The sequence below is a fragment of the Accipiter gentilis genome, chromosome 6, assembly GCF_929443795.1.
Source record: "Accipiter gentilis chromosome 6, bAccGen1.1, whole genome shotgun sequence".
Lineage (NCBI taxonomy): Eukaryota > Metazoa > Chordata > Aves > Accipitriformes > Accipitridae > Astur > Astur gentilis.
Window position 1 is genome coordinate 44,519,658 of NC_064885.1, and position 26,873 is coordinate 44,546,530.

General features: G+C 50.8%; 2 protein-coding genes and 1 long non-coding RNA gene across 3 annotated transcripts; 2 read left to right on the forward strand and 1 right to left on the reverse strand.

Moving 5' to 3' along the window:
* The first annotated feature begins 2,096 nt into the window (after nucleotides 1–2,096).
* On the forward strand, nucleotides 2,097–13,369 carry MINDY4B (MINDY family member 4B). The gene is made up of 12 exons (XM_049803779.1): nucleotides 2,097–2,315; nucleotides 2,570–2,597; nucleotides 3,233–3,379; nucleotides 5,016–5,135; nucleotides 6,565–6,656; nucleotides 7,413–7,578; nucleotides 8,030–8,095; nucleotides 8,640–8,710; nucleotides 9,571–9,643; nucleotides 9,963–10,115; nucleotides 10,228–10,408; nucleotides 12,050–13,369. Exons 1-12 carry the CDS (start codon nucleotides 2,209–2,211, stop codon nucleotides 12,190–12,192), a joined length of 1,347 nt encoding a protein of 448 aa, XP_049659736.1. The 5' UTR covers nucleotides 2,097–2,208; the 3' UTR covers nucleotides 12,193–13,369.
* A 2,370-nt stretch (nucleotides 13,370–15,739) lies between these two features.
* On the forward strand, nucleotides 15,740–26,200 carry SIAH2 (siah E3 ubiquitin protein ligase 2). The gene is given in 3 exon segments (XM_049803776.1): nucleotides 15,740–15,906; nucleotides 15,908–16,139; nucleotides 24,734–26,200. Coding segments are annotated over 3 exon segments (957 nt in total). The 3' UTR covers nucleotides 25,292–26,200.
* Nucleotides 16,076–24,587, reverse strand: LOC126039941 (uncharacterized). The gene is made up of 4 exons (XR_007506428.1): nucleotides 22,982–24,587; nucleotides 21,267–21,410; nucleotides 16,397–18,459; nucleotides 16,076–16,132 (listed from the first exon to the last, which is right to left on the reverse strand). It is a non-coding gene; the product is annotated as an uncharacterized LOC126039941 (long non-coding RNA).
* Nucleotides 26,201–26,873: the final 673 nt, after the last annotated feature.

A 26,873-nucleotide genomic window follows, 5' to 3' on the forward strand; every position in this document is an offset into this window, starting at 1 on the left:
GTTATTTTTGCCGCCAGCCGTTGTTCCCGTCAGAGGCCGAGAGGTGTGGGTCCGTGTCCCCTCCAGCCTGGCAGTGGCGCACGGACGGGGGTGCCACTCAGCTGCCATCGCCCCGAGGTTGAACTCCATCCTCCCCCGGGGGGGCACCGGGCAGGCTCACGAACAGCCCAGCCTGGATGGAGGTGGGAAAAGGGGAGAGGGGAACCAGCCCCTCGGGGCGATGGGACGGGGTGGTGTGGGGTTCTGCCTCCTGCAGCCAGGGCCTGGGCTGTTTGCTGTCCCGGTGCCTGAATTCGTCATCGCCACCAGCACCGAGTTATGTGGACTAGATGGGCAAAACCACCTCTCAGTCCGGCATTCTGCAGGAAGACACAATGTGTCAAGCACCTTATTGACACGATGATGCCATGCCTGTTGGAAAACATGAGAGCGGGGTACAGGACACTGTTCTCCCCCAGCCAGCAACTAGGCACCACACAGCCACTCACTCACTTCCCCCCACCCAGTGGGATGGGGGAGAAAAATCAGGAAAAAAAAAGTAAAACTCATGGGTTGAGATAAGAACATTTTAATAGACAGAAAGGAAGAAACTAATAATGATAATAATAACAACAATAAAAGGATTGGAATATACAAATTATGCACAATGCAATTACTCACCAACCTACACCCAGTTAGTTCCTGAGCGGCGGTTCCCCCTCCCCAGCCAGCTCCCCCCAGGTTATATACTGGGCATGATTTAACATGGTATGGAATACCCCAAGGTCAGCTGCCCTGGCTGTGTCCCCCCCCAACTTCTCGTGCCCCTCCAGCCTTCTTGCTGGCTGGGCATCAGAAGCTGAAAAATCCTTGACTTTAGACTAAACATTACTCAGCCACAACTGAAAACATCAGTGTTATCAACATTCTTCTCATATCTAACTCAAAAAACACAGCACTATACCAGCTACTAGGAAGACAATTAACTCTCTCCCAGCCGAAACCAGGACACCCTGCGAGCCCAAGGTGGGGCTCACCCAGGCACGCTCAGCACGATGCTCCCGCCTGGCTCTTCCCCAGCCTTCTCCCAAGCAGAAGTGCGTGTTTTACACTCAGTTTGTTGGGAACCTAGTGGATACTCCACCCTTTCTCTAAGGAAGTGCTACTCCAATAGAGGCAAAGGGGATGAGGGATTTTATGTCAGTTTTTAGGAAGCTGAAAGACTGGAGCCTGTCTAGCACCAAAAAGGAGAGCAGCTCTTTTTACCAACTAAAGCCTCGGCTCCTTCAGCTGGAAGAAAAAAAAAAAAAAAAAGGGCATTTGATGTCTTGTGTGCAGGCTGGTCCGCATAGTCTCCATTTTCATAAACCAAGATTTAAGCCAAGCTGTTCCAAACGACCCTGCGGAGAATGCAAAGCCGCCAAGGGCTCGGACCATATGGCTGCCCTGGGCAGACTGAGCTTCGACACACCTGGGGAAACCCAGAGCAGCTCCCCAGTAGGCACCAGGCTCAGCTCATTAACATCAGCTCAACCTCATGTTTTTTCCACTGAAACTCAGACAGATACCCCTGGTCACTGCATTCTCTCAGACTGAGAGAGAAGAAAAAAAACACGTGAGATTTCCACGACCCCAGCAGCACAAAACCAGCGGGTTTTCCCCCGTTCAGCTGCGCAGTGCCTGACCCGTGCCCCTGCACGCCAGCCTTGCCGCAGCAAGCGGCAGCATCGCTGCACAGGTTTTGCCTTTCTCCAGCTCGTCTTCCCGGGGAACTTCCTCGGCTGTACAGACACCTGCTGAGTCTGCATATTTTTTTTGACTTGAGCTACACAGTTCCCACTCAGCCCTCGCAGCCCAGACTCCATCGCACTGGCTGTCAGCCCGCACGGAGGAGCTGAAGCCCTGCAGCTGGAAAATGCCCCCTGCTCCTGCACCGAGCCTGGAGCCAGCCCTTACAGTGCGGGCACGCAGCTGTGGTCAGCTTTATATAGCTCCGTGTCTGGCATTAAACATTCATGCCCCTTATACAGCGAACAGAAAAACACAGACTATGACTGGGTCTGATGAAAATTTAATCACGGCGTGGCAGTGGGAGCTGACAGTGAGCCCTGGGAGGTGACAGGCAGAGGGGATTCGGATGCCTCACAGAGCCACGGGTCTGGGGGGAGCCACCCCGAGCAGTCCCAGTGCCCGCATCCCTCAGGATCGGCCGGAGCGCAGGCGGCGAGGATGGGTGACCGGGAGGCTGAGCACACCGTGCCACAGGCAGAGCTAGAGCAGATCGCCAGCAAAATTTCAGATCTAAATAAATGGAGAGAGATTTTTAGTTTCCATGGGTAAGATTTTTATTCTGCTTCATTATCACGTGTTTTCAATTCCAGGTGGGTTTTTTTAGTATCATTTTTTAAGTTATGTTTTATTACAATACTTATGTGAGAAAGGTCTTCACATACTCAGAAATGCAAGTACTACAGCTTTTACTCTTCCTTTCTTTTGGGGTTCTTTTCTGGCTGGTCTCCTGTTTCTTCATATGTTAGCAATGCCTCTGTTGTGGTTTTTTTTTAATTTGTATTTTATTTTCCCTTTTCAGTTTGGAAATCAGTAATACAACTCATCAGGTAACTGTTTGTCTAAAAGGTAACATTTTGTATTTGTCTACTGGTTTTTGCAACTGTTCCACCAGGTTAGCATGTTGAGGAAATTGCACATCTATATGTGCAGCACAGCGGACAGTTTATGGAGATTTATTTCTTATGGTCCTCCTTTAAGAAACATGCATTTTCTTCAGGTATTTTAAAGGAATGCCTTCCTGATCTAAATCAAAGTGGCAGAGTAGTCCAACATAAATTAAGCTTTCTGTCTGAAAGTTACAGTTTTCATGGTCAGCTTTAGAACACGGGAAAAAAAAACAAGTTAAGGTCTCTTAAATACAAGTATTTGGAAAACCTGCTGTGTCTTTTGGTTGGAAAGCACTGAAGTTTATTCCCTGTAATTCAGACAAACACAACATTACTTTGTTACAATCATTAGCTTGTAGGGTCGTATCTGTAACGACCGGAAAAAAGCTGGGAGTCAAACACACCAGTGCTCCTGGCAGCACATCTCCTGCCTCCCCTGCCCCTCTCTAAGCTCATTGCCGGGTCGTTGTGCCCACTCCACTGGGAATATGGCGGGGGGGGGGGGGGGGTTAACTTTGGGCACACGCGAGGCAGCAGCGTGGGATGATGCACCATCCGCTCGTCTCTCTGTCCAGCGAGGCCAGGGCAGCGCTGGCGATGGAGCACCCGGAGCTGGAGAGCCCGCGGGGCCGCGGCCGTCTCACCCCCCCTGCGCCGTCCCCAGAGCCCTCCTGGTCCCTCCAGACAGGGGCGGCCAGCCCATCTCCTTGGAAATGGCAACGGTGAGCAGGCCTGCTGAATTAAGCATGAGCTGTAATTGAATCTCGTTAAAAGAAAGAAACTCGGGAACCTTACGTGGCGTTGCGGGAGGCTCAGAGCATTGCTGGGCTGAAGGCTGCAGCCTGCTGTTAGCTGTAACAGAAGGACATAATCGCAATGATTTATTTATGAGACTTTTAAAGAACATGGTTGCAACACAACCTTAAAACTGATATAATTCTCATTAGATAACAGGTCAAATGACAAAGCGTAATGTTTCCCTGCTCTTCGGTGCTTTCCTAGGGAATAGCCTCAGAACAGGAGGCAGAAGTTTGGGAGATCAGCAAGGTATTGCTCTCTCCCCCAAATACCTGGTTCGGAGAGCACTAGTGAGGGGAGCCTGCTGCCCCTACGAAGAGCCTTCACCAGAGGCTCGGCATCTGCAGGTGATGGCAGAACGGGCTCGTGCCGGCCTTACTGCCCATGACCTCCCACACCAAACCAGTCCCCTGGCACTTCAGCACAAACTTAATGAAAACCTCAAGGGCTTGATACTGGAGGTGAAAGCCTGGACAGGGCTGCACTACTGAACACGCATCCAAAAAGGTCCTGAAAAGTCCTGAAAAGATTTTAGATACATAGCCACGCTTACCGTCAGCTTCACGTGAATCCGCCTTCTCCGGTTCATGACCCCCTTGCACAAATCACCCACATCGGAGGCAAAGCAATTTTTAACGGGAAGAACCATGATGTCTGTTTGGTTTACTTTGCTCAGCGAATACGTCATTCACCAAAATTAAAAATAATTAGGAAAAATGTTCCAGGGGGGCCCAGGCAGCGTCCACAGACTGGGGGTGGTGGGGGGTGAGGCCAGGAGGCAGGTTCACCCCACCGACCACCAGCACCCAGGCAGGTCCCTCACAGCACCCAGTGAGAGAGGGAGGGGGGCAGCCGGGGCCATCACCCCCGCAGCCACCCTGGTGAACAGCACCCGCCTGCCCTCCCAGCCACGTGCTTGTGTTAAAAGTTACCCTAAATGAAACTCACTGACACAGTTAGAGACTGCAAGCATCTCTATTTTAGGGGGAAGCCACATGATTTTTTTTTTACCTTTCTCTTTAAATTCAGCTGCCAACCCGAGAGCTGGCTGAGTGTGCCTGGACGGGTCCTGGACACGGGACACGCTCAGCGATGGCCGTGCCTGCCCTCCGAGGAGGAGGCCACAGACAAACCCTCCTCCGCCTCCCACCAGCGCCCAGCCGCCCCGGACACTGCTGCACAGGCACCATATAGGGGGGCTGCACGGGCAAACGTAGATGTTTAATTCTGTCCCCAGATGTGTCGCTGGTGACAGCAAGTGCCTTGCCCAGGTCTTCCCCCAAAAGGTGTAGCGTATCCAAATGTAAATCATTTACACACTGCAACCGTACTTCACAGGAGTGGTTGAATGCTGAGTGAAGTAAATGACTGAATTAACTGCAAACATCACCTTTGCTTTGAAATTATGGAGCCTGCTTCTCGGTAGATGATTTTACACTGCTCTGGCCATGAGCACACATGCTGAACCTGTATCCTGAGGCCCCTCTGACATTAAAGATCCTCGATGACGCTGGGATGTGAAGGTAGCTGAACCCAGCCCATCTTTCTCCTCCTCCACAGAGCCTGCGAAAGCTGCTATTTGGAAGCGTGTTCCACATCTTCACCTGTGAATGGACAAGGGCGTACTTCAGGTTTCGCGAGCCGTACTCTGACCTGGCCTATGCTTTGGAGGCAGGAAAGGTAAATGTTGCAGCGTAGCAGCTGGCACCGTCTCCTCAATGTCTCGGACACTCGCAGGAGCTGGCAGCCAGCGCTGGGTGCCTCAGCACTGCACACGCCTGCTCTGCATGCCTGCATTCTGCACGCTGCATGCCCGCACCCCACACCTGCACCCCACACTCTGCATGCCTGCACCCCACATGCTTCACACCTGCACCCCATGCTTGCATCTCACTCTCTGCACACCTGCACCCCACGCTCTGCACGCCTGCACCCCGTGTCTGTACCCTACGCTCTGCACACATGCACCCCGTGCTTGCACCTCACGCTCTGCATGCCCGTACCCCACACTCCGCATGCCTGAACTCCACACTCTGCTCACCTGCACCCCATGCCTGTACCGTATGCTCTGCACCGCTGCTCGGCTGCTTGAGCCTTCTCCACAGGGGCTTCCAACTGCAGCCACACTCCCTAGCTGTCCTGAGCAAAGCTCCAGCTGCCCTCGCAGTGGAGATGCTGAAACGTGTCTGGAAGCGGGATGAACTGTCCTGATCCAGCAGCACGCTGCAGACACAAACTTTAAATACCATGGTATTAAATGCTTCCAAGGTGAAGGCTCAAGAGAGAAGCAGCAGGTTGCTGTATGTGGGCACAAATAAGTGGTACTTGCCTCGTTTTGGGGGGAATTAGAGTTACCTACTTCTTACTGCCCCACCTGGAAATCAAACAGGTGACTTTACTTACACTTTCATTTACTGAAAGAGGGAGGTTTTCTTCTTCCTTATTTACCATTATAATACTGGCCCCCAAAAAGCAGAAGCCCCCAAAAAGAAGAAAATACACACTTAAAATTGCAGATACCCTTAACCCGCCAGGAGGCTAAAATGCTTTTTACAAATGCAGGTGAAACTCTCTGGGTTCAGAGGCTCTGCGGCTGCGGAGAGAAAGACAGCCCTGATGTGCGCAGCCAGCGTGGCTGGGAGCAGGCATGGTCACCCTCGTGCACTGCCCCACGTCAGCCCCACGCTGCCTCCAGACCCTGGTCCGTTTGCTGTGAGGCTAGAGGAGAGAAAAAATAAGCCATGGTGCTTCTAGGCATACGTGCTACCTGGAGCTCGGAGCCCTTCCCTGCGGCTGCAGCGCTGCAAGGGAGGGACCCCTGCCCGGGACCTCCCCTCCCCAGGAGCACACAGGCAGGGCCACCCTGGAGTCTTTTCTGACAGAAAGGCTTCTTGGTTTTAGGCACATAAGACCTTTTCCAATTTACTTTTCCATTTGCCTCAGGAGCTGTCAGCAGCCCATCTGAATTCCCACAGAGAAAAGAAAAATTACCCTCCTGACACTGACAGCAGGATGGCTCATGCTGGCCAGGGATTGCTGCTCTTTCCCAGAGACTGACATGCTAGTTCAGGCTCCTTAGCACTGGGGAGTGTTGTCTTTCTGTTTCTAGGGGGGAACAAGAACCGTTCTGATGGCTGTACAAGCACACATCATCAAATACCTGCTTTTCGTGAGAAACACAGAATATACTCACCTGGAAAGGTAAGAAGCTGAGCCTTCCCATGGGACATATGGAAACTCTTTCCTTGCATTATTTGGACTAAGACAGACTAGCACCCGCCCCCAAGTTCAAACAAACTAGACCCAAGTTCAGGTTTGCAGCTACAGGTGGGAATTTGCACGCAGGAGCAAAGCCTCGTCTGTCTCCCAGGCAAGGCTTTTTCCCACCAAAACGTTTGGTTTTGTAACGGCGGCGCTTGCTCCCTCGTCCCGCTCCCCGGTGCCGCGGTCCCAGCCTGCGGCAGCACGTGGGCAGCGTCGACGCTGCGCGGCTGCTCGCCAGGCTGCCGGCCGACGCCGGCCCCGGGTGCCGAGCGCACCGCGGGCAGCCTTGGGAAGGGGAAGGCAGAGCTCAGCCCCGGGTGCCGGGGACACCCCCGCCCGCGGCAGCCCCAGCCAGGATGAAAGCCCCCGCGGCAGACGCGTCGCCCCCAGTGCGCGGGAGGCACGTCCGCGCCAGCAGTGGCGACGGGGACGGGCGAAGAGTGGGAAGTTGAAGGACGATGGGCACGGCTCGACGCGCAGCTGCCTCCTCCACAAATCCCCTCGGGTCTTTGCGTTCCCACCTGTGGCTGCACGGTCCTCCCGGCCACCGGTACCCCAGGCAGGGCAGGACCTCTGGGGTCCGATCCAGCCCTCCCTGGGAAGGGGCGCGTTTCACACTCAGGTTCAGCCTCGCGGCTGGGGTCTCTCAGCATCCCCGAGGACGGACCCTCGCCCCTGTCTCCTGCACTGCAGGCTGTGCAGGATAAGCCGGCGGGAGCAAGGGGAGGCGCTGGCTGCGGCCCTGGCAGACACCCTGTGGGCAGCAGGAGGAGGTGGGAGAGCGGCGGTCTGCCTCGTCACCGCACGTGTCCACATTACGCCAAGCCAAGACTACAAAGCCGACAACTTCACGGAAAGAGTGAGTACGAAAACGCCTTCTGCAAACAGGATTTTGTTTAAAGACATGTTTGGCCTGAAATTTCTCAAGGCAAGCAACGTCAAATCTCATAAACCTCTTCCCTAACTCACGGTACATCACAAATTGTGAGCACTTCAGACCCACGTCCCAGCTGCAGCCTGTAAGACACTTCTGCCTCCTCGCAGAGGCTTTAGGTGAGCCCAGAGGCTGCCGTTCCCTTTCATTAAAGGCTGATCTTTCTTCTCCCGTAAAAAGGAGAAAGCAGTTAACGTAAAGCTGTTCCACTAACTCTTTGTATAGAGCGCTGAACTCCTCAGTTTAGGAAGGGGCAGAGTAGACTCTTGCATTATTCTTTCATTTGTCTAAAGGAAACACTGGATTAAAAAGCTCAGCTTTTTGATATAATTAATGTCTCCTTTACAACATCTTCCCCTACACTCATGCCCGCCAGATCCAGCTGTTTGAGTTCTCTGAGAAAGCAGCAGCTCAGGAGTTCATCTTTGACCATATAAACTGTGTAAGTATGGGATATTTGCTTTATTCTGGGGTGGGTTTTTTTTGCTTGTTTACATCTTATTTCCCATTCAAAAGTGGACCTCATGGAGATCAATGGTATCACCTTCAGCAGGACATTCAGACTGTTAACATACAGTTAGTGCATGGATCAGTTTTAACTTTTCCTATCCTGCTCCCATTAAAATCCCTGGGACTTCACCCACCGATAGCAGCACTCTCAGTCCACAAACACTGAGTAAACAGCAGCAGCATTTTGTACGTTACACAAATACAAAATACGGTTCCTTGCAACTTTAGCAAAAATCTGTGAAAAAAAAAAAGTGTACAAAACCAGTTTAGCCAATGACTGGAAATTTCTTCTTTCTGTTTTTTTTCTACCTGATCCTATTCAACAATATTAGTTACAAAACCTTCCCAGAATAACACCTTATTCATTTGGCTCAACATAGTAACCTAAGGTTGTATTAAAGCAGAGGAATTGTTTTAATTAAACATCATATACCTGCCATAATTCCTCCCCTGTGATTACTTATTTCTTGTTCCAGTTCAAAGGCGAAGGAAGTCATGGAGTGATCCTACTTTTATACAGTTTAATTTTCTCTAGGACACTTGCAAGGTATATTTCATTTTTTTTAAGCATTTTCCTCTAGTTTAGTTACACCTTCTGAAACGGTCTTTTCCTTGTTTTACTTAAACGTCCATTCTTAGTCGAATGTGGAGAAGCAGCTGTCCAAGAGGCAGATGCAGCTGGCTGGTTTACGGCTACAGATAATTGTACACCCCGAGCATCTGCCTGCACATCCAGGAGCAGGCAAGGAGGGGCAGCAGAGAGGAGAGAAACCCTCTGCATACACCGCAAAAATAACGCACTGTGTAAAACCAGGAGTTATCCCACTGACGGCAATAGTCACTGTCACAGTCAATTAAACTTAAGCAGGAAAATCACAAGAAGTTTATTGAAACACAGAAGAATTCTGCCAGTGTGACTGTGCTGGCAGAGGTGACTGATAACGGTCTTTCTAAACCTGATGTAATTAGATTTGGGTAAAGATGCTTTAGAAACGTACAGAGGCATATTTATACCAGTAGAAACCATGATTTATACTAATGTGACACTATGATAGCTATTTAGCAAAAAAATTGCACCGCTACTTCAAATAGTTGTGTTCAGGCTACACCTGGGTGCAACGGAGGCCTTCCAGCAGTAACTGCAGTGAGGGAGATCCCGGCTCCGTCTGCAGGGGGTTTGAATCTGACCCCAAATTTGAATTTTAATGGGAACAGATCTGAAGTGCAAGAGCTCCATCTGAGCATAGAACTGCTGTGTCAGGATACCACTACTGTGGCAACAGCAAAGAGAAATAAAGGAGTCTTTGGAATTTCCTCATCTTTGCTGTTAATCAGACAGGGATGTACAGCAACCACCTGAGGCACCGATCCGGATGCTGCCGTAACACTTTGTGCTTGGTCATACAGGGTCCAAGAAGATTTAGGCTGCGCAGCAACTCCTCTGTTAAAATTCAATTTTGGAAACATCACCTGTACACAGGTAAGATTGGCCTCATTTCTCATATTTTCTTCTTTTACTATCCTTACATTTGATTTAGGAAAAAATTCTCTCTTGTTACTCCAATGAAAAAAAAGCATAAGGCCACAGAAGAATATTTTGCAAATTTTAATCGTGACTGTCCATTTACAAAATGGATGACCATGATGATAATAACAATAATAATAAAGCCACAGGTAGTCTGGCATTCCTCTGCTCGCGACAGGCACGACAGAGCTGGGAGCAGGACGCCAGCTGCCATTTTGCAGAGGCCTGTTGTTCCGCTGCCCCGCTGGCATGACCGTGGGCCGTTTCCCCGCAGGCCGTGCTCAGCCTCCTCCTAACGGGGCGAGCGAGCCCGCACCAGCTCGATGGCGGCCAGGAGCCGGGTCCCAGCGGCACGGGCGTCGAGTCATGGCGGCAGCGGGTCCCGGTGGGCTACCTGCGCTGGGGCAGGGGGCAGGCGGAGCGGCAGGTGAGAGCTGGCACGGCCCCGTGGCCGGGGAGGGCCGTACCCGCACGCCAGACGCCACGGCTTCGGGGACAAGGACGGCATTGAATGCCGGGCTTCACCCCCCCCTGCCCAGGTGAGCCCTCGGCTGCGGACGCCCCGGCTGCCCGTCTGGCTGTGCGGCATCTCCGGCAGGCACAGCGTTCTCTTTGGGACAGACAGCCTGCTCCTCTCCGACTGGAAAAGGGAGAGGGTCTTCCACCTGTACTTCTACAACGGGCAGCAGGAGCAGACAACGACAGCCCATCTAACGATAGGTACGCACCCAGCTTGCCGGGGGAGGATAATGGGGTATGGATGTCGCATACGGACCATGCATAGAACCCTGTATGTGTACAGCTAGGTGGGTCTACTTACACTACAGTTCGATGTTCTGTATTTAATGTATACATACGTACACTGTATATGTTACTAACCTTTCCGGAAAGCAAGGAGCCACCTCCGAACAATAGCATAAAAAGACACGAATAAAAACCCAGCTTTGAAAGGACCCTAGCCATTGTGGAAGGCGTAATGCTCTCGAGCAGGCGGCCCATTGCTGGGAAGAGCTATAGGAGTGTTTTCTATAGAAGTAATAACTCCCGAGTCCCTGCGTAAACTCCGGTTCAGTGCCCCCCGCCCCTCCCAGCCCCCAGCTGGCTCCTGGGGATGGTGGGTGCTCAGCACCGGGCAAAGCCGAGACCGTGCCGTCCTCCAGTGCCGGGGGTGAGGGGGGCTCCGGTGGCAGGCGCCGGCTGAGCCACTAGCGGGACAGAGTCCATCCCACCCATGGAGCACGCAGTGGGGGCGGCCACCGGGCTCACCTCCCCGGGCGCAGAGCCCGCGGTCTCGTCCCAGCACGGGGCCCACTCAGGACTTCGCCATTTCTTCCCCTACTCCCCAATGTGGCCAAAGAGCTTGTATTGGGGAAGGGACAGTTTTTCAGGACACAAGATGCAGCTGGCGCTTCTGTGTTAAATACTTGATACGGATGTCCTGTTTAAAACCGTGTTTCATCTTCCGTTGCTGTTAAGCCCCCATCAGTCTAATATGAATGCTCTGCTGACTAAGTGTCCTAGAACAACGAGTAGGAGAAGGAAAACCCACAGACACCCACCCCTCCCATGGGACAAATCCCAGGAGAGAGTGTTCCTGTAAGTGCCAAGTTTAAATAAAACAGGAAGCAGAATCGTTTCATGATTAATTCCAAATTTGTCATAAACCTACTTCTAATGCAGTGATGCTGGCATGCAGGATGGGTTAACAGCCTGTTTTCAGCATCTAACTTAGACTTAAGTCGGTATTTTCCTGCCCAGCAGCCAGGTGCCACCATGGCCCTCATTCCCCTCAAGTTTTAAATCCACACCGGGAGGAGTGAACTGCTCCTTGTAGTATCAATTGGGTTGCAAACCAGGCTCCATGCTTAGGATGCGAGTTTCTTGTTTCTCTGTGCCACTGTGCACCATTCACCTTCACTTTGTGAATGCCCAGCCCCTTTACCTCGCTCTCCTTTCACTACGGCATTTAAAGTAAAGTAAGAAACTTGAAAACATCACACTAAAGGCTGAATTTGCAGGAAAGAAGGGTGAATCGAGATTCACAGTCACGACAGGCAGCATGGCCGCAGAAAAGGATGTGCATATGTGTTCAGAAAACACTATGCAAATGTACCCTGCAAGGAGTCGAGAGCTGTATTTATAGCACCTGAATTTCCTGAGATGGGGGCCCACACAGCAGGGGGGCAGCCCCCACCAGACAGGGGAGGCCGAGTCAGCGCTGCCCCGAGCTCCCTCCTGGGGCAGGGTGGGCAGCACACCTGCAGCAATCCAGCCAGTTCTGCTTTTAACCTTTTCGGAAACTTTTTTGAGGGGGGTTGGGATTTTTAGACTTTTTTTTTTTTAACTGCATTTCCTTTTCAGACACTCATTCACATCACTGGGAAGAGGACCAAAGTGAAGACCCAAGCGGCCCGGAGAAGAGGCGTCCGTCTGTGGAGATGGCAATCAGGACCAAGTGGGCGGGCGCGACCGTCAGCTGGAACGGGACAGACCCCTTCTTCTGAAAAAGCAAAGAGAGTAGGAACTTGCCTTTCTCGGTGCCAGGCAGAGATGTTAGAGAATTCAAGGTGTCTCTTGAGTGCTGTGGAAATGAAATCGATATTGAGCAGTGACAATACTGTGTGCATCTACTTTATTTAATCCAGTGTGTGCAACTAATTTAGCTGTTTGCAACGAGTAAGGTTTCCTCCCAGCTCCCTGCAGCTATGACTTCTGCAGCCAGGTCTCTCTCCTGCTTCAGCGACACCTCAAGTGCAGACCCCGGCCGGGTTGGCTCACAGACCTACCTGCGTCCCACACACCAGCAGGGAAGCACAGCTCGTACATGGGCACTGAGGCAAAAGAAAGTCTCATGAGGTCCTCCTTGCTGTGATTTCAACAATTTTACTGACTCCGAGTGTGGCCAAGTCCTGGCACCTGTGGCAGCCTGGCGAGCACAGGCAGGGCACATCGCCCCGCGCTCACGTTAACCACTTTCCGCTTCCTTTTTTATAGACATCACCCAAAAAAGACCTATTAGTCATACCAAAATGTGTGTTGCTGATGACAGCTGTACTGAGAACAACATACCTTTCTGCAAGCAATCCAGAAGTTTGGTTTAAATGATTTGATCTGACTTAAAAAGTGGTCACAACCAGCCTGCGATTCAGCCCCGTCAGGGCGAGGAGCCCGCTGGTGAGCAAGCTAACATGGGGTCTGCGTTTGTCATTACCTCCCTCCCCCTTCTTCAATTTCTGCTGAATTCAGAGCTCCCCTGAGCACGTGGCATCCCTGCTGCAGAGCTGTGGTTTGGCCGAAGCGCTGCAGCCCCCCGACACCCGCAGCCCCAGTGGCACTGTGACAGGCGTGCCACCGCCACCCAGGCACGGGCACCACGCAGAAGGGCCTGGGGCAGGGCTGGCAGCACCCAAAAGCTGGGGGGCATTGGTGAGACGGCAGCCCCCAGTGCCAGCCGCGAAGCTACCAGCACAAGCCAGAGGGTGCTGGCAGGTGACAGGCAGCCTGCCTGCAGGCAGGAGGGCACCCTGTGCCCCCATCCCACCAGAACCTCCTGCCAGACTGGGGAGGACATGCTGCCCACCCAGCAGCACCAGGGGCTGCCCGCTGGGGCTGCACGCTAACTTTCCTGGAAGGTAGGGAAGATGCCAGCTCTTCTCTGCATGGACGTGCCAGCATCTGTTAAGTCTCGGCTGGGCGCTGCCACGTCCCTCCCAGCCACCCACCCACCGCCCTCCCCATCTCGACCACGCAGCTTCAGAAAGTGGTGGAAACGTCCCGTCACCTGCAAGGTCCCTCTCCTACACGGACCTGGTCACAATGGGTGGTGGGCTCTGAAGCTGCAGAGGAGACAAGCAGAGCTCATGGCTCCATTCACCACTGTTTTACAAATCACCTTTTTACTGCAAACAATTATTCCTATGGCATAGACACAGTAACCTACGGCATTGCAGGGAAACAGGCTATGGTTATCTCCAGAGACCAGGGTCTTTTTTAGCAGAGGATCAATAACCGGGGAAGCCAGTGGCAGCCTCATACCTTTCTGGCACTTACTTGACCAGCTCAGAGTCTGACTTGTGCTTCCCCATTTATTGCAAGCAGAAGAAATGGACTCTATTCAGAGCATCTTTAAACCAGACACCAACCTTCTAAAAACTATTTTGTACCTTATTTATTTAAGAGGAGTCTTTGGGGCTGCTGAAAAAAAGTGGGATAGCCACATTCTGACCTTTAAAAAATATAATTTTATATACATATAGCTAAAATAACATATTTTTAAATTACCCTGTATTATTGAAAGCACAGAAAAAACATATTTTATTTGCATAAACATCCACACCGTTCCAATCTATTTGTGAAAAGGCTCTTATTTTTCCTCTTCCCTATACCACAGAATATATAATAAACCACAAACCAAGTCAGAGGTCTTCTCTAAGACCACAGGACTATTCTGGCCTTGTTTTCATGCCAGGTCATGGGATCAGGGTGGGAAAGGACTCAGCACTCCAGGGTGCAGACTAGAATCTCAGGGATTGTTAACTTTGATTTTCTAATCTCAAAAGACACACTCATATGCCTATGGCAAAGTTTCTCAACAGCTTTTACAACCCAAGTTTCCCATTTTGTTTTGATAAAACCTACAGATAAAAAAGAGGGAACTTCCTCAAAGCCTTAATAACTTCAGTAGTCTTTTTTAGTCTATATATCATAAGGCCATATAATTTCTAGAGAAAATGGTACAAATGTCTCAATTATACTATGTCTGAATCTATTAAACATTTTTTTTCCCAGCAGTTAGTTATCAAGAGTTTCGCTTTCTGTTGTGAATTCAGTTTTAATGGGAACCGGTTTGGTAAGACATTGGTGAAGATTTTAAGTGTAATTTTATGATTACTCCACCATCTACGAGCAAACACTCTTCTTTATTCCTCAATCTTGCTATAATAGGAAGGGGATTTTGGAAGATTACTGTCCTGAGACTTCAGCGTCGTCACTTCTCCAGTGAAGTTTATATCTGGGGAATGAAAACAGCCCAACTTCTTTCCTTGTCTGGTCCCCACACACGAAATCAGAACTAAGAAAGCATCTCATTCTATCTAACACTTCAAAAGAGCCCAAAACACTTTTCATTGTTCTTTCTCACATTTTTACCACTGCAACCCGCCCTGTAAGCATCGCATCAGCCTGCGCCCAGCTCTCCTAATGCCCGCTCCCGTTTGCAAGAGTCACTTCCGTTATCCCGGTGCGATCCCACGGGTCCGTAGCCACACGTGCTGGCGGGTGCGATTCTCGGCGGCGACCACCCACCTACCGAGGAGTCACAGGCAGCCCCCGAGGAGAGATATCCCTCACACCTACCTCTGAGGGAGATGTCCCTCGTGGAGATGTCCCTCGCAGCCCTGAGTGGGGATGTCCCTTGCACCCCTGAGGGGAGGTGACCCTCACAGCCCTGAGGGGAGATGACCCTTGCACCCGTGAGGGGAGATGTCCCTCGTACCCCCGAGGGGAGGTGACCCTCACAGCCCTGAGTGGGGATGTCCCTCGCACCCGTGAGGGGAGGTGACCCTCACAGCCCTGAGTGGGGATGTCCCTCGCACCCGTGAGGGGAGGTGACCCTCACAGCCCTGAGTGGGGATGTCCCTCACACCCGTGAGGGGAGATGACCCTCACAGCCCTGAGGGGAGATGTCCCTCTCACCTTCCCGCCCCCCTCGCAGGGCACCCCACGCTCCGCCCCGGACCGGTCACCACCTTCCACGCTCGGAAGTCTCTGGGCACGGAACGACAGGCGCTTAATTACCGCCGCCGCCGCCAGGCGTTCAATTACCGCGGACAGCTCCTCTTCCCCGCGCAACCGCCCCACCCCGCGCTCCCTCCCTCCCTCCCTCCCTCCTTCCCTCCTCCTCCTCCGCCCGCCGTCCCCGCCGCTCCCGCCGCTCGGCGGAGGCCCCGCCCGCCCGGAGCATGCCGGGACCGGGGCGGAGGCCGCGCGCAGCCGCCGCTGCCGTCAGCGCCGCCTCCCTCCCTCCCTCCCTCCCTCCGGCGGCCCGGCGCGATGAGCCGCCCGTCCTCCGCCGGCCCCGGCGCTAGCAAACCCTGCGGCAAGCAGCAGCACGCCCCGTCCCCCGCCGTGCCCGCCGCCGTCCTCCCGGGTCCCGGCGGGGCGTCTCCGCCGCCTCCCCCCCCCCCCTCCTCCTCCTCCTCCTCCCCCTCCGCCGCCGCCGCCGCAGCAGCAGCAACAGCAGCAGCATCACGAACTGACCTCGCTTTTCGAGTGCCCCGTCTGCTTCGACTATGTGCTGCCGCCCATCCTCCAGTGTCAGGCCGGGCATCTGGTCTGCAATCAATGCAGGCAGAAGCTGAGCCTCTGCCCCACTTGCCGGGGCTCCCTCACCCCCAGCATCAGGAACCTGGCCATGGAGAAGGTGGCCTCGGCCGTGCTCTTCCCCTGCAAGGTAAGGAGGTGGGATTTTTTAGGGGGATGGGGATGGGGGGGGGGGGGGACACCGGGCGGCCCTACCGGGGCCCCCCCCCCCCATCCCCATCCCCCTGCCTTCTGTCTCAAGGCTTTCCCCACAAAACCCTTTTCCCCTAGTAAAAAAGGGGAAAAACTTTCTGTCCGGGTGGCAAAGTTTGGGTGTTGGCGGCTCGCAGTCAGGTTAGGTTCCCCCTCCGCAAAAGAAAAAAAAAAAAGCGCAGCGGAAAAGCTTACTCATTTGGGTGTTTCGGTATAAACGCGGCCTCAAAGCGTGGCGGGTCGGGGTTTTTTTTGGTTTGTGGTTGTTTCTTTTAACGGCAGAGAATCCTCTACCTTCGCGGTCTTTCACTTCCAAAACCCCGTGAACCGGCTGGGGTAGGTACAGTGTCGTGTTTGGCCGCCTCTGCGCTGGCCTCGGATTTGCACGCCGAGCGGACTGAGGAGGGGAGAGCAGACCGATGCAGAATTTCCCGATGGGTTTATGTCTCGCCTTCGTTGCTAGTTCGATAGAGAAACATTGCAGCTCACGAGAAGACTTTAAGGCGCTTTCTAAGGTTCATCCAACGTAAGCAATAGCAGGTTCACTTGGCAGTTTGTAGAAGGTGATGATTTGGCACGTACAACAATGCCCACGCTGAAGACACCGGAGGCGTCTCCTCCCACGCCAGCATGTGGGACTTGTCCAGACCCACTGCAGACAGCAAAGCTGTAGCTCTGCAGCTTCGTTTTCTGCGGGTCCAAGTCCCCTTCCTCCCTTTCTTTCTTCCCTGTCATAAACACTGAACAGTAAAAGGAGGCACTTGCTGGCCTCCATGAGCCTGTTTCATGGTTCCGCAGGTTTCTAAAGTAAAATAAGATGATGGGAGCGCCACCAGCCTTTAAAAGCAAAACTTCTAATGATTCTTCAAAATTCACTGAAAATCCAGCTCTAAATTTTGTCCTAGTATTTGGCATAATCAGTAGGTACAAACGATAGACTTCCCCCTGCCTCCCCCCCTAGTTATTTTAAGCTATGCTGGTGCTCAGCCTTACAAAAGGGTTTTATGGAGGTAGCAGAAGTTCTGTTCATGTCCCTCTTGTTAGTTCTCTGCAGCCCTCCTTTGGAAGGGCAGGGGCTGGTAAGCTGTCAGGTCAGTAATTACATCTGAATTATTCTTTTTTCAAGTCTGTTCTCTCTCAGCACTATTTCACATATTCAGATTAAACATTTAAATCTTTTTTTTTTTTAAGTGAGTTTTCTATTTAAAAGAACTAGATGAACTGCTCTAAAGTGCACATCCTTCCTAATAGACATTCACCAGGATGGCAGATAGATACGCAGGCAATGCTGAGTAGGCCCTTTTTATATCTTCCTGGAGCCCCTTGATCCTCATACCTCTGTAATATCAGAAGCACTTTAAAACCACAGGCTGAAGTGATGGAGGGACAGATACAGGAACTGCTGGAGCCATCGCTGATGTGGAATGTGAGAAGAAAGTTTTAAAATGTAGAGCTGTCCATGGAGAACTGTGGTCAGGCTGGCAGTGGGACCGATGCAGCCGGAGCAGGCCCCGCCAGGCTCCAGCCACACGTGGCGAGCTTTCCGGTGAGAGCTGCGAGCAGGCACTCGCCACCTCTGCCCGGAAAAGCCAGTCCCTAGCAGCAGCTTTCCCCGGCCGGCCCGCAGGAGCATCGCTAAGGATGCGCAGGGAGTAACGGCACCTCCAGCAGGAATCATCCGTGTCAATTCTTGCAGCACAGTGTGGTTGGTGGTGAAAGCCCCGTCTGCCTCAGGGGGCTGGCTGGGTCACGGGATAGGATCACTGCCTTGAGGAGCTTTTCATAGTGTGGGGCTGTTTTACCACTTGCCCTTGAACAGGAGTCAACCTCACGGTGGCAGTAACAGATGGAGCGCAGTGGTGGGACACAGGTCCTCTCTGCTGAGCACAGCAACAAGTGCAGCCAGCCACACGCCCAGCTGTGACCCAGTCTGAGCCCAAGGGAATACAAACAGCCAGCGCGGGTTTTTCACTGAAACGCTGGCCTAGTTCTCGTTTTCTAAAGTCTCTTGTCGGTCTCGTCTGTGGCAGCTAGTTTTCCCTGCTTGTCCTTAATGAAACGGATGCATCCAGGCTGGAGCGGCTCCCTGGACCAGAGTCCTCGCAGCCCTTCATTGCACGGAGGTGCAGCTCTGCTGCCCGCAGGATGCCAGTCTGTCCAGCAGCTGAACTGCCAGGCAGGACTCCTGCCTGCTCATCCCCATGCTTTGGGGGTAAACAAAGCGTGGGAGAAGGAGGAAAAAGCCTACAGACTCTTCCCTGTAAAGAGAAGAAGATGAGATGTTCCTAACTTTACCTGTCAGATGTTACTTTACTCACTTGGTAAGAGGAAGGTTTCTTAAGCCCTTAATTATGGGATTGGCTTCTTTACCCCTTGAGGTTTACTTTCTCCATGGTTCAAGAAGTAAGCACCAACAAAGAGAAGTAGGTATAAGAACATACACACACCCCCATGCCATATCCCCCTGGGAGAACTGAATAGCAATCCCTGCGTCTGTCAGGCAAGTTCTGGTTCAGGTGCGTCAGCTGTAAACACTCCTCCAGTTTGGCGTTCTCTAAAGATAAATAAGAAGGCTAGCAGATGTCAGCCAGTTAAGAGCATTTCCAAAAATTCCCCCCAGTATTACTCCTGTGGTTGACGTTGTGCTCTTCAAAGCAGTGACCCAGAGGAGGAGGGATGCTGGTGAGGTTTGCAATGCGCTGGGGATCGGGCAGCTCAGCATCTTGGTTACAGGGCTGTAAGTGTTCCGCCTTGACCTGGGGGTGTTTTGGTGGTCTCTGCTGTAACCCAAGGCACAGGTCTGTGCTGGTCGGCATGTCAGAGGCTGCTGCTGCAGCTGGCAGGAGGTCGCGGACTGGGCTCATGCCAGTTTGGAGCTTGGTTTGGTTTCTTGATACGGTGCCTGCAAGCCAGTTTAGAGCTGGGAGAGCTGGAGAGGGACTGAACCAGCAGTGGTCAGCGTGCTGCACCTCGCAGCTACCTGGTGAGATGCTAGCACAGGCAGGAGCCCCGGGCTGCAGCGCATGGGAGGGGACGGCCGGGGCAGCCCCCAGCCTCAGCTGCGCGCAGGGGCACTGGGCGGCACTGCCAGCAGGATGTCAGGTTCCCCCACGCCGTGCTGCTGCGGTCACACGTGCACCTGTGAGTTGTCTAGCTCAGACCCAAAAACATGGCACGCTCGGAGCCCCGCGTCCCAGACCGTGCCGCGGTATGACTGGTGTGGGAGCGTGCATCCTCCCCGCGCACCAGCATCTGCTCGCGAGCTCTCCACCCCTCACTCGTCGGGCGCCCAGAAGCTCCTCGCAGAGGCGTAGATAAGTCTCTGCTCCTCTTCCCTCGCACACCCTCTCTTTTATGTGGATTTTTTTCTGCCGTGAGCAATTCCTGCTCTGCTGCTTTCACTGTTCCCAAGAGCCGCAAAGTGAAATTAGCACACGTTAACACTTCTCGCTCTCACTTCTTGGGCCCAGAAACAGCATCACACCGTCAGGGCTGTAATTCTCAGTCGGTGTTATGTAGGTCGCAGCCAGCCACTGGGGAGGTGGTCCACTGTGCCCCTCGGCGGTGGGTGTCCACTGGGTGCTGCAGCAGCACCAGAGGTTTTGGCAAGAACTTCCCCGCTCTGCAGCTGGCATGCGGCAGCTGACCATGCACCAGGGCCTGGCCCTGGTCTGACTCACCTGTGGTTTTTCACCACGTTAAGGGAACCTGATGTAAGCTTTCGGGAGGCAAGGGGGAAGTCAGAGTTCCAGAAAATGTGAAAGAACAAATAGAGACAGTGTCTCTGTCCAGAGGAGGACCCTGCACTTCCAGAGACAACTATGAATGGCACTTGAAATAAGTAGGACTGAGACACAACAGTGCAGAGCCAACAGAAAATGGGGATTTGGTGTTGCCCGTGGCTCTAGTTGCTTTGAGGGTTGTTCTTAAAATGCTTTAAGAAAGAATTACAGTTATTGTACCTCAGTGCTTTACAGGGCTTCTGGGGAAAAAAAAAAAAAAAAATCTATAGGAGGATTTAAGTCATAAAGTCACAGTAAAGTTACTGAAAACGTAAAATGCCTTTTAGTGCTCTAAGCAATCTGCACAAGATAAAATGCACTTCATAAACACACTCAAACTCCTAATTAATAAGTACCAAAAGGAATCGGTTGTTTTCTTTCATCTTTTAAACAAGTACAAGTGGAAAATAATACAAAGGTGCTCTCTAGTTATGAAGCTGACTTCATTTGGTTCTTCCGTAACTTTGGGGGTTTTGTCCAATACTGGCTAGGAAAGAAAATAAATCTTATGAATTGGCAGCTTCCTGAACAGACACCAGAATACATTTTCACAGCAGTTGTGTGAGGTATGCTGTGATCATTAGCTGCTAAACTTGGAACTGTCACCTGGCTAACTGAGCAGCATAGGGTGGGAGAGGTGTTTCTCGATTTAACCACTTCATCCAAAGTCTATGAGAAAACGAGTTGTGAGTGTTCGCTGTTGTCATTGGCAGAGCAGCAGTCCTCACATAAGCACGAGTATTAGCCAAGATCTGTGTCCTGCCGTGTTTTGCTAGCCTTTTGTGGTGGGACTTGACAAACAAAGATGTTCATGCTTGAGTGATCTTAGCATGGCCACGGAAATGACGTGGGACCAGCACTCCTCATCTACCCTGTGTAAAACTGCAGGCAGTTCCTGCTTGCATTTCAGTTTATAGTAGAACTTAACCTCCAACATACACAGGCATAAGCTAGCCCAGCACTAAGGAAACAATATCCAATAGCAAACTCCATGTTTGTTTACACACTGATAGGAGCCCAGCTGGGCAGCTATATGGATGGCATTTAGCAATGTGTGATAAGGAAAAAGAAAAAAAAGAAAAAAACCAACAAAACACACAAAAAACCTCCACCAAAAATCCTGCATAGGTACACCAGTGAATTGTCACTGCTGTGATTAATTCAACCTAACAATGAGTTTTACTTATAATAAAGGAAATTTACTTTTCTAGTTATTGCATACATTAAAAAAAATCTAAGTACACAGGGCTTGATTTTTCAGAGGATTGAGACCCCATTCTTACCAGCTTTCCTAGGAGTGGTAATGCTCTGCATCATGGAAGCTAGGACAGATACCTCGCATGAAGAAAGTCTTCCGAGATCCTTGAACACAGCCATCTCTAACTGGAGATACTGCCATGTTTCTGAGTCTCCAGATGGTCATGGTCCTTTTGAAGAAAAGTGAATCCAGTAAATTCATTGTGCTGTACTCTTACTCTTTGCTCTGTGGAAAAGTCTTTCTGCACTTCACAACCATTACTTTGTGTTTAAAAAGTGGAAGGCATAGTGAGACTGTACATAAGCTAACAAGTCTTAAATAATACCAGACTAATCACTTCAATTTTCTTTAGACAGGTGGTAGGAGGCAGGCAAAGCCGCTCTATGTCCTTAGACCACTGCTGCTACACTATCAGTTCAAGGGAAAGCATGAGAGGTTTCCCATGTAAGCAAACAACTTGCAAACAGAAATTGCACAGTCATGTTATTATATACAAACTTACTCCTGTATACTGTCCAATGCTGCTTCTACAGCCTCTTCAGAGCTTTAATTTTAAAAAAAAACAATTATGTCATTTTAAAGATTTTAAGCAAATACACTAAACCTAAATAAGGTCACCCTTCCCGTTTCCAAGACATAGTAGACTCTAATAAAGCAGTGGGATTTTTTTCTGATAAAAATTCAGTTCATTTTGGTTTTAATTGAACAGACATCCCTTACACACAGGGGTCTGCTTACACATCACCCTACCTGCACAGGTGCATAGAGCTTGCATGCTCTATGCATGAAACAAAACAATGTTCGCTGGTCCTTTCCCATGTAAACCATAACAGCAGACCCAGCACTGCTGGCAGAACAGAGTTTATAAATGTGCTCTGCCAGGCAGCTGGCTGTGGCCCAAGCCGGTTTCCTCACTGGTGCGAGGCTCTGGAAAGCACAGAGGCTCGCTGTTTTCTGGGCTGGACCTCACCATGCATCCCTCGGGGAGCTCCCTAGGGTCACTGCTAGACTGGGCTGAGCATCTGTACCCAAGGTTCAGCAAATACTTCAGAAGGCTGCAATGAGCGGCTCCATGGTGCTTAGTTGCTGGCTGGGGTTAAACCATGACAGGATCTTAAAAGCAGGGACAGAGGTTTTACAAAGCACTGGAGGAGGGAGAAGTATGAGAGGGTCTCAGTCCTTGTTGAGTCCGTGAACATTGCTGATGCACATACAGGAGCAGGCAGGCATCTTCTTTCCAGAAGCATTATTTGTATCTCACACTACTTCTATACTAGAGGGAGAGGCTGCTGGCTAGAGCAGGAGGGATTTGGACTTGGCAGTCTATTCCCAGCTCTGCCACTGATTTCCCATGTGGCTTCAGGCAAGTTACTTTAATCCTGTGTCCCTGCCTGCCTTAATTTACAGGGTTTATAATACTGGCCTGCCTCTGCTGAACACTTTCAAGCTTAACTGGTGTTTTTCAAATGCTTTAGGACACTCAGAAAGCTATCCTGTCAAAGTGAAATTCAGAGCAGCACACGCAGAGTGACACACGTGGCTAAAATGTGGCACACTAAGCTATGTATATGGTGATGAGCTCCGAGCTGACCGTTTCCTCTTAGGAAAGAGAATACAGTGCTAAACAAATGACTACAAAAACAAGTACATAATACTTTCTGGCATGGAATACCAGAAATTATGAGAAGGGCAATGAAAAAACAGAAAACAGCCATGCCAGCCCAGGCATTAGTAGCATACCTGCACTGTTAACACCGTGCGCAGCCCTGGCTCCCCATCTCAAGGACACGGTAGAGGTGGTGAAGGTGCACAGGCCACATAGCTCAAAGGTATTGTATAACCTGTACACAGCGAGAGATGGAGCAAGCATTTGAGGGCTATGATAAAGATGAATGACGTTTGCAAAGCAGCACAAAGACAGCAAGTCAGTTTTTGCTGTTCATGGTCTCCCACTGTTGGTAGGGCTCCTCACCAAACAAAACCCGCAGTGATGGGGTTGGCAGCACACGAGCACAGGTACTTCTCACGGGGAAGGGCAAAGCCAACGCTATTTGCTTATCTTGTTTTTAAGCTCTCGCTTCTCTACTCACCACTGGTCACTTTTGTGTAGACAGCTGCTTCCACCCAATCAGCAGCTTGTATATTCTTACTATTTTTGTTAATGAGGTTACACTTGGAGCTGCTCTTCAGGACCTCGCACGATTGAAGCGTTAACGGGGGTAGGAACACGGGAAACACCAGCAGGCTGGTGGGGCTGCGAGCGTACACGTACCTGGGTCACTGCATTGCCCGGCAGGGCAGCAGGCATGGCAGACGGGCACATTTGCCATGATGGGGCTTCTGCCTTTGGCAGGAGGACGCCTTGTTCCACTGTAGCGCCCTGCAATAAAGCCACTAGCAGAGGATTAAGCAGCAGGGGCAGACACAGTAAGTGAATCCTCACGTTAACTCTTTATGGCTTATAAAACAAGCTCCTCCAGACGCACAACATCGAGGTTCTGTCCCAGTATTCCTAGCGCCATGTTCGCAGGATGGGTGATTTGCATCTTGGGCATTTAACCCTTTGAGCTGAAACTTCTTTCACACATATTAGCCCAGAAATAATCATTTATACCCTGGTTATATCTGTCCTCAAGGAAGTGTCATAGCATCCATAAGCAGCTGTGCACGCACGTTGTAACGTACGTGCTCATATTAGCAGTGGAGTTGATATCGCTACAGATACCTACAGACTGGGGGAGCTGTGCTCTTGGGGAGAACAGGAGAGACTTTTTTTTCCTCTATGGAGGTAGCGTCAAAGCAATATGGTCAGTGTGGACAACTCAACTGACCGTAGAAAAAGGAAGAGCATCCCCGGTTGTTTAAAGCAAATTAACCCTCCAAATTGCCCAATGACATTAAGAGAAGTTAGAGGGTACATACTTGTGTGCTAGCTTTATGCTCAGTGAAAAATCATCCTCTCCCTTTCCACTTCTCACAATTGCAGTGTTGAAACTGTTCCAGTGTTTAAAAAAAAAAGCTGTGGGGAATCTGCATTTGAATTTAATGGGAGTGCTTTTGCTCTCTGATGGTAATAAGGTGGTACATCTATTAAAAATACTTCACTCTAGTAGCTGTTTGCTGAAACTAGAATCCTTTGTTCTTTTTAAAGAAAAGAAAAATCCAAACCAGGACCACTTCAGCTGATCTGGACCGATCAGATCTAACTACAACAGCAAATCTAACTACAACTCAGCCTTACAATCCGTTTTATCTAAGCGCTTGCATTAGAAAAAAAACAACCACAAAAGACAAGAAGAATCCATTCTTAAGTGGAAACAAAAATAAGTAAAACTCAGCTCTGAATCCAGGGCTAAATAGAAGTATCTAATGTAAAGTTTGCAATGAGAACAAGAGTTCTGGTTGATCACCAGTGTTTCCAGTTGACAGGTGGGAGCAGCGAACACTAGTGCTGGTGCCTTTCCTGACAGCTTGTATTTGGTCTTTTTCCAGTACGCCACAACAGGCTGCTCTCTGACACTCCATCACACAGAAAAGCCAGAACACGAAGACATCTGCGAGTATCGTCCCTACTCCTGCCCATGCCCTGGTGCCTCCTGTAAATGGCAGGGATCCCTGGAAGCCGTGATGTCCCACCTCATGCATGCCCACAAAAGCATTACCACCCTTCAGGGAGAAGACATCGTTTTTCTTGCCACAGACATTAACCTTCCAGGGGCTGTTGACTGGGTGATGATGCAGTCGTGCTTCGGTCACCACTTCATGCTGGTGCTGGAGAAACAAGAGAAGTATGAAGGTCACCAGCAATTTTTTGCCATCGTGCTGCTCATTGGCACCCGTAAGCAAGCGGAGAACTTTGCATACAGACTGGAGCTGAACGGCAACCGCCGCCGGCTGACCTGGGAGGCAACGCCTTGCTCCATCCACGATGGGGTGGCTGCGGCCATTCTGAACAGCGACTGCCTAATTTTTGATACGGCTATAGCACACCTTTTTGCCGACAACGGAAACCTTGGCATTAATGTGACTATTTCTACGTGTTGTCCGTGATGTATTTGCGTAGCTAGCAAAACCTAGGCTGTCTGGACATAGTGCTTTACATTCACCAAGGGTTTTCTTTTTGTTCCCTTTTTTTTAATGCTATTCAACTATGTCATCGTGTATGCTAAGGTTCCTAACTAGCCAACATTTTTAACCTTGGAGAGACGAGGAACAAGAGTGTCCTGTAAGTAATATGAGTGGGAAAAGGTCTTTTTAAATTCTTGGGTGCCTTAGGAAGATTCCCCACACACAGTCACCTTTTTTAATTTAATTATATTTTATTTAAAGAGTGCTTCCATTAGACATGTGGCTTAAGAGACCTGGAGGACTGCATTCCCATTTGGAGCGCAGCTAAAAGCCCTTTCAGCAGGAACACTGACTTGCTCTCTCACTGGTGAGCTTTAATAACGGTTTTTAGTAGGCGGGAAAGGAAAGAAATCCAAGCAACCTCTCACAAGAGAAGTTGTGACTCAAAGGGGAAGAACAGGTACTTCAGTGTCGATACTCCATTTCCTGCTACCTTATTAAAAAGGGATGGGTATTGGATCATTTGCTGCATTTTTTAAACAAAATAGGGGAGGAGGAGCTGGGGTAAAGCATGGCAGAGCATGGGAATTGCTGGCTTCTGTCTGTTTTAGGGGGATCAGTGAGCCCAGCACACAGTACAGCCACTCACAGCCAGGTACAGGTGAAAGCAGGAGGCACACATCTAATGTATCTTGAACAGCTAGAGCCAATAATATAGAAATACGTGCAAGCTGTCCACATGCAGCTTCCCTTGGAGACATACTTGACTATTGATTATTGTAAAAGACTAATAATATAGCAAGAGCTTTATGGCCAGTGTCACATCATTTGCTATTTAAGTTTTGTTGCCATATTTACTTTTATTTTGTAATAAATACTTTGCAAAAACTACACTGCGTAGCACGCTGTGCTAACATGCGTGTGCGTGACAGTAGCTATGACTTCCCGGTTACTTTGCGCTCTCTGGCTCGCTGGATCTGCTGTGCTTCCTCCTGCGCGAGCTAGCTCACCCAGGTGAGCAGCAGGACGCTGCAGGGCTGAGGGGGTGCTTGCCCCCGCCACCTCCCAGCCCTGCTGCCAGAGGGCCGCTTTGCAGCGCGAGCAGGAGAACCAGGTGGGGATTTGAGTCCCAGGGGCAACAGTGACAGCCTGACTCGTGCGAACTGAAATCACGGTCTGTCACCGAAGCTGAATCTGCCTGCAGCCTCCCCTCTGCGACCAGAACCTTCTGTCTGATTCACTCAAGCAGAATACTAGCTCCGCATATGGCTTCCCTGAGTATTAAGATGTTTGCCGTTTGGAAGAGGCAAGGAGTTGTGAGGTGATACAGTCTGCCGAGTTATTCAGTGGTAGGAAGCCTCACGATAGTAGAAAACTACATGTAAAGTGACAGATGAAGCTTGGTGTGAATAAATATAATGCACAGGGAAGAAAAACAGTCCTAACTGCATCCCTCCAGGGAAGAGCACTTTGGAGTTATGACAGAGTCCCATGCAAACGTCACCTAACGCCTGGTAGCAGTCCCCAGAAAAGCGCACAAGAGAATGACGAGGACCACATCAGC

Coding starts and splice junctions, on each gene's coding strand:
- MINDY4B (XM_049803779.1), top strand. CDS start 2,209: ATGGGTGACCGGGAGGCTGAGCACACCGTGCCACAGGCAGAGCTAGAG. Junction 3,380..5,015: donor TCTCCTTGGAAATGGCAACG/GTGAGCAGGCCT, acceptor CCTCCTCCACAG/AGCCTGCGAAAGCTGCTATT. Junction 7,579..8,029: donor CCGACAACTTCACGGAAAGA/GTGAGTACGAAA, acceptor CATGCCCGCCAG/ATCCAGCTGTTTGAGTTCTC.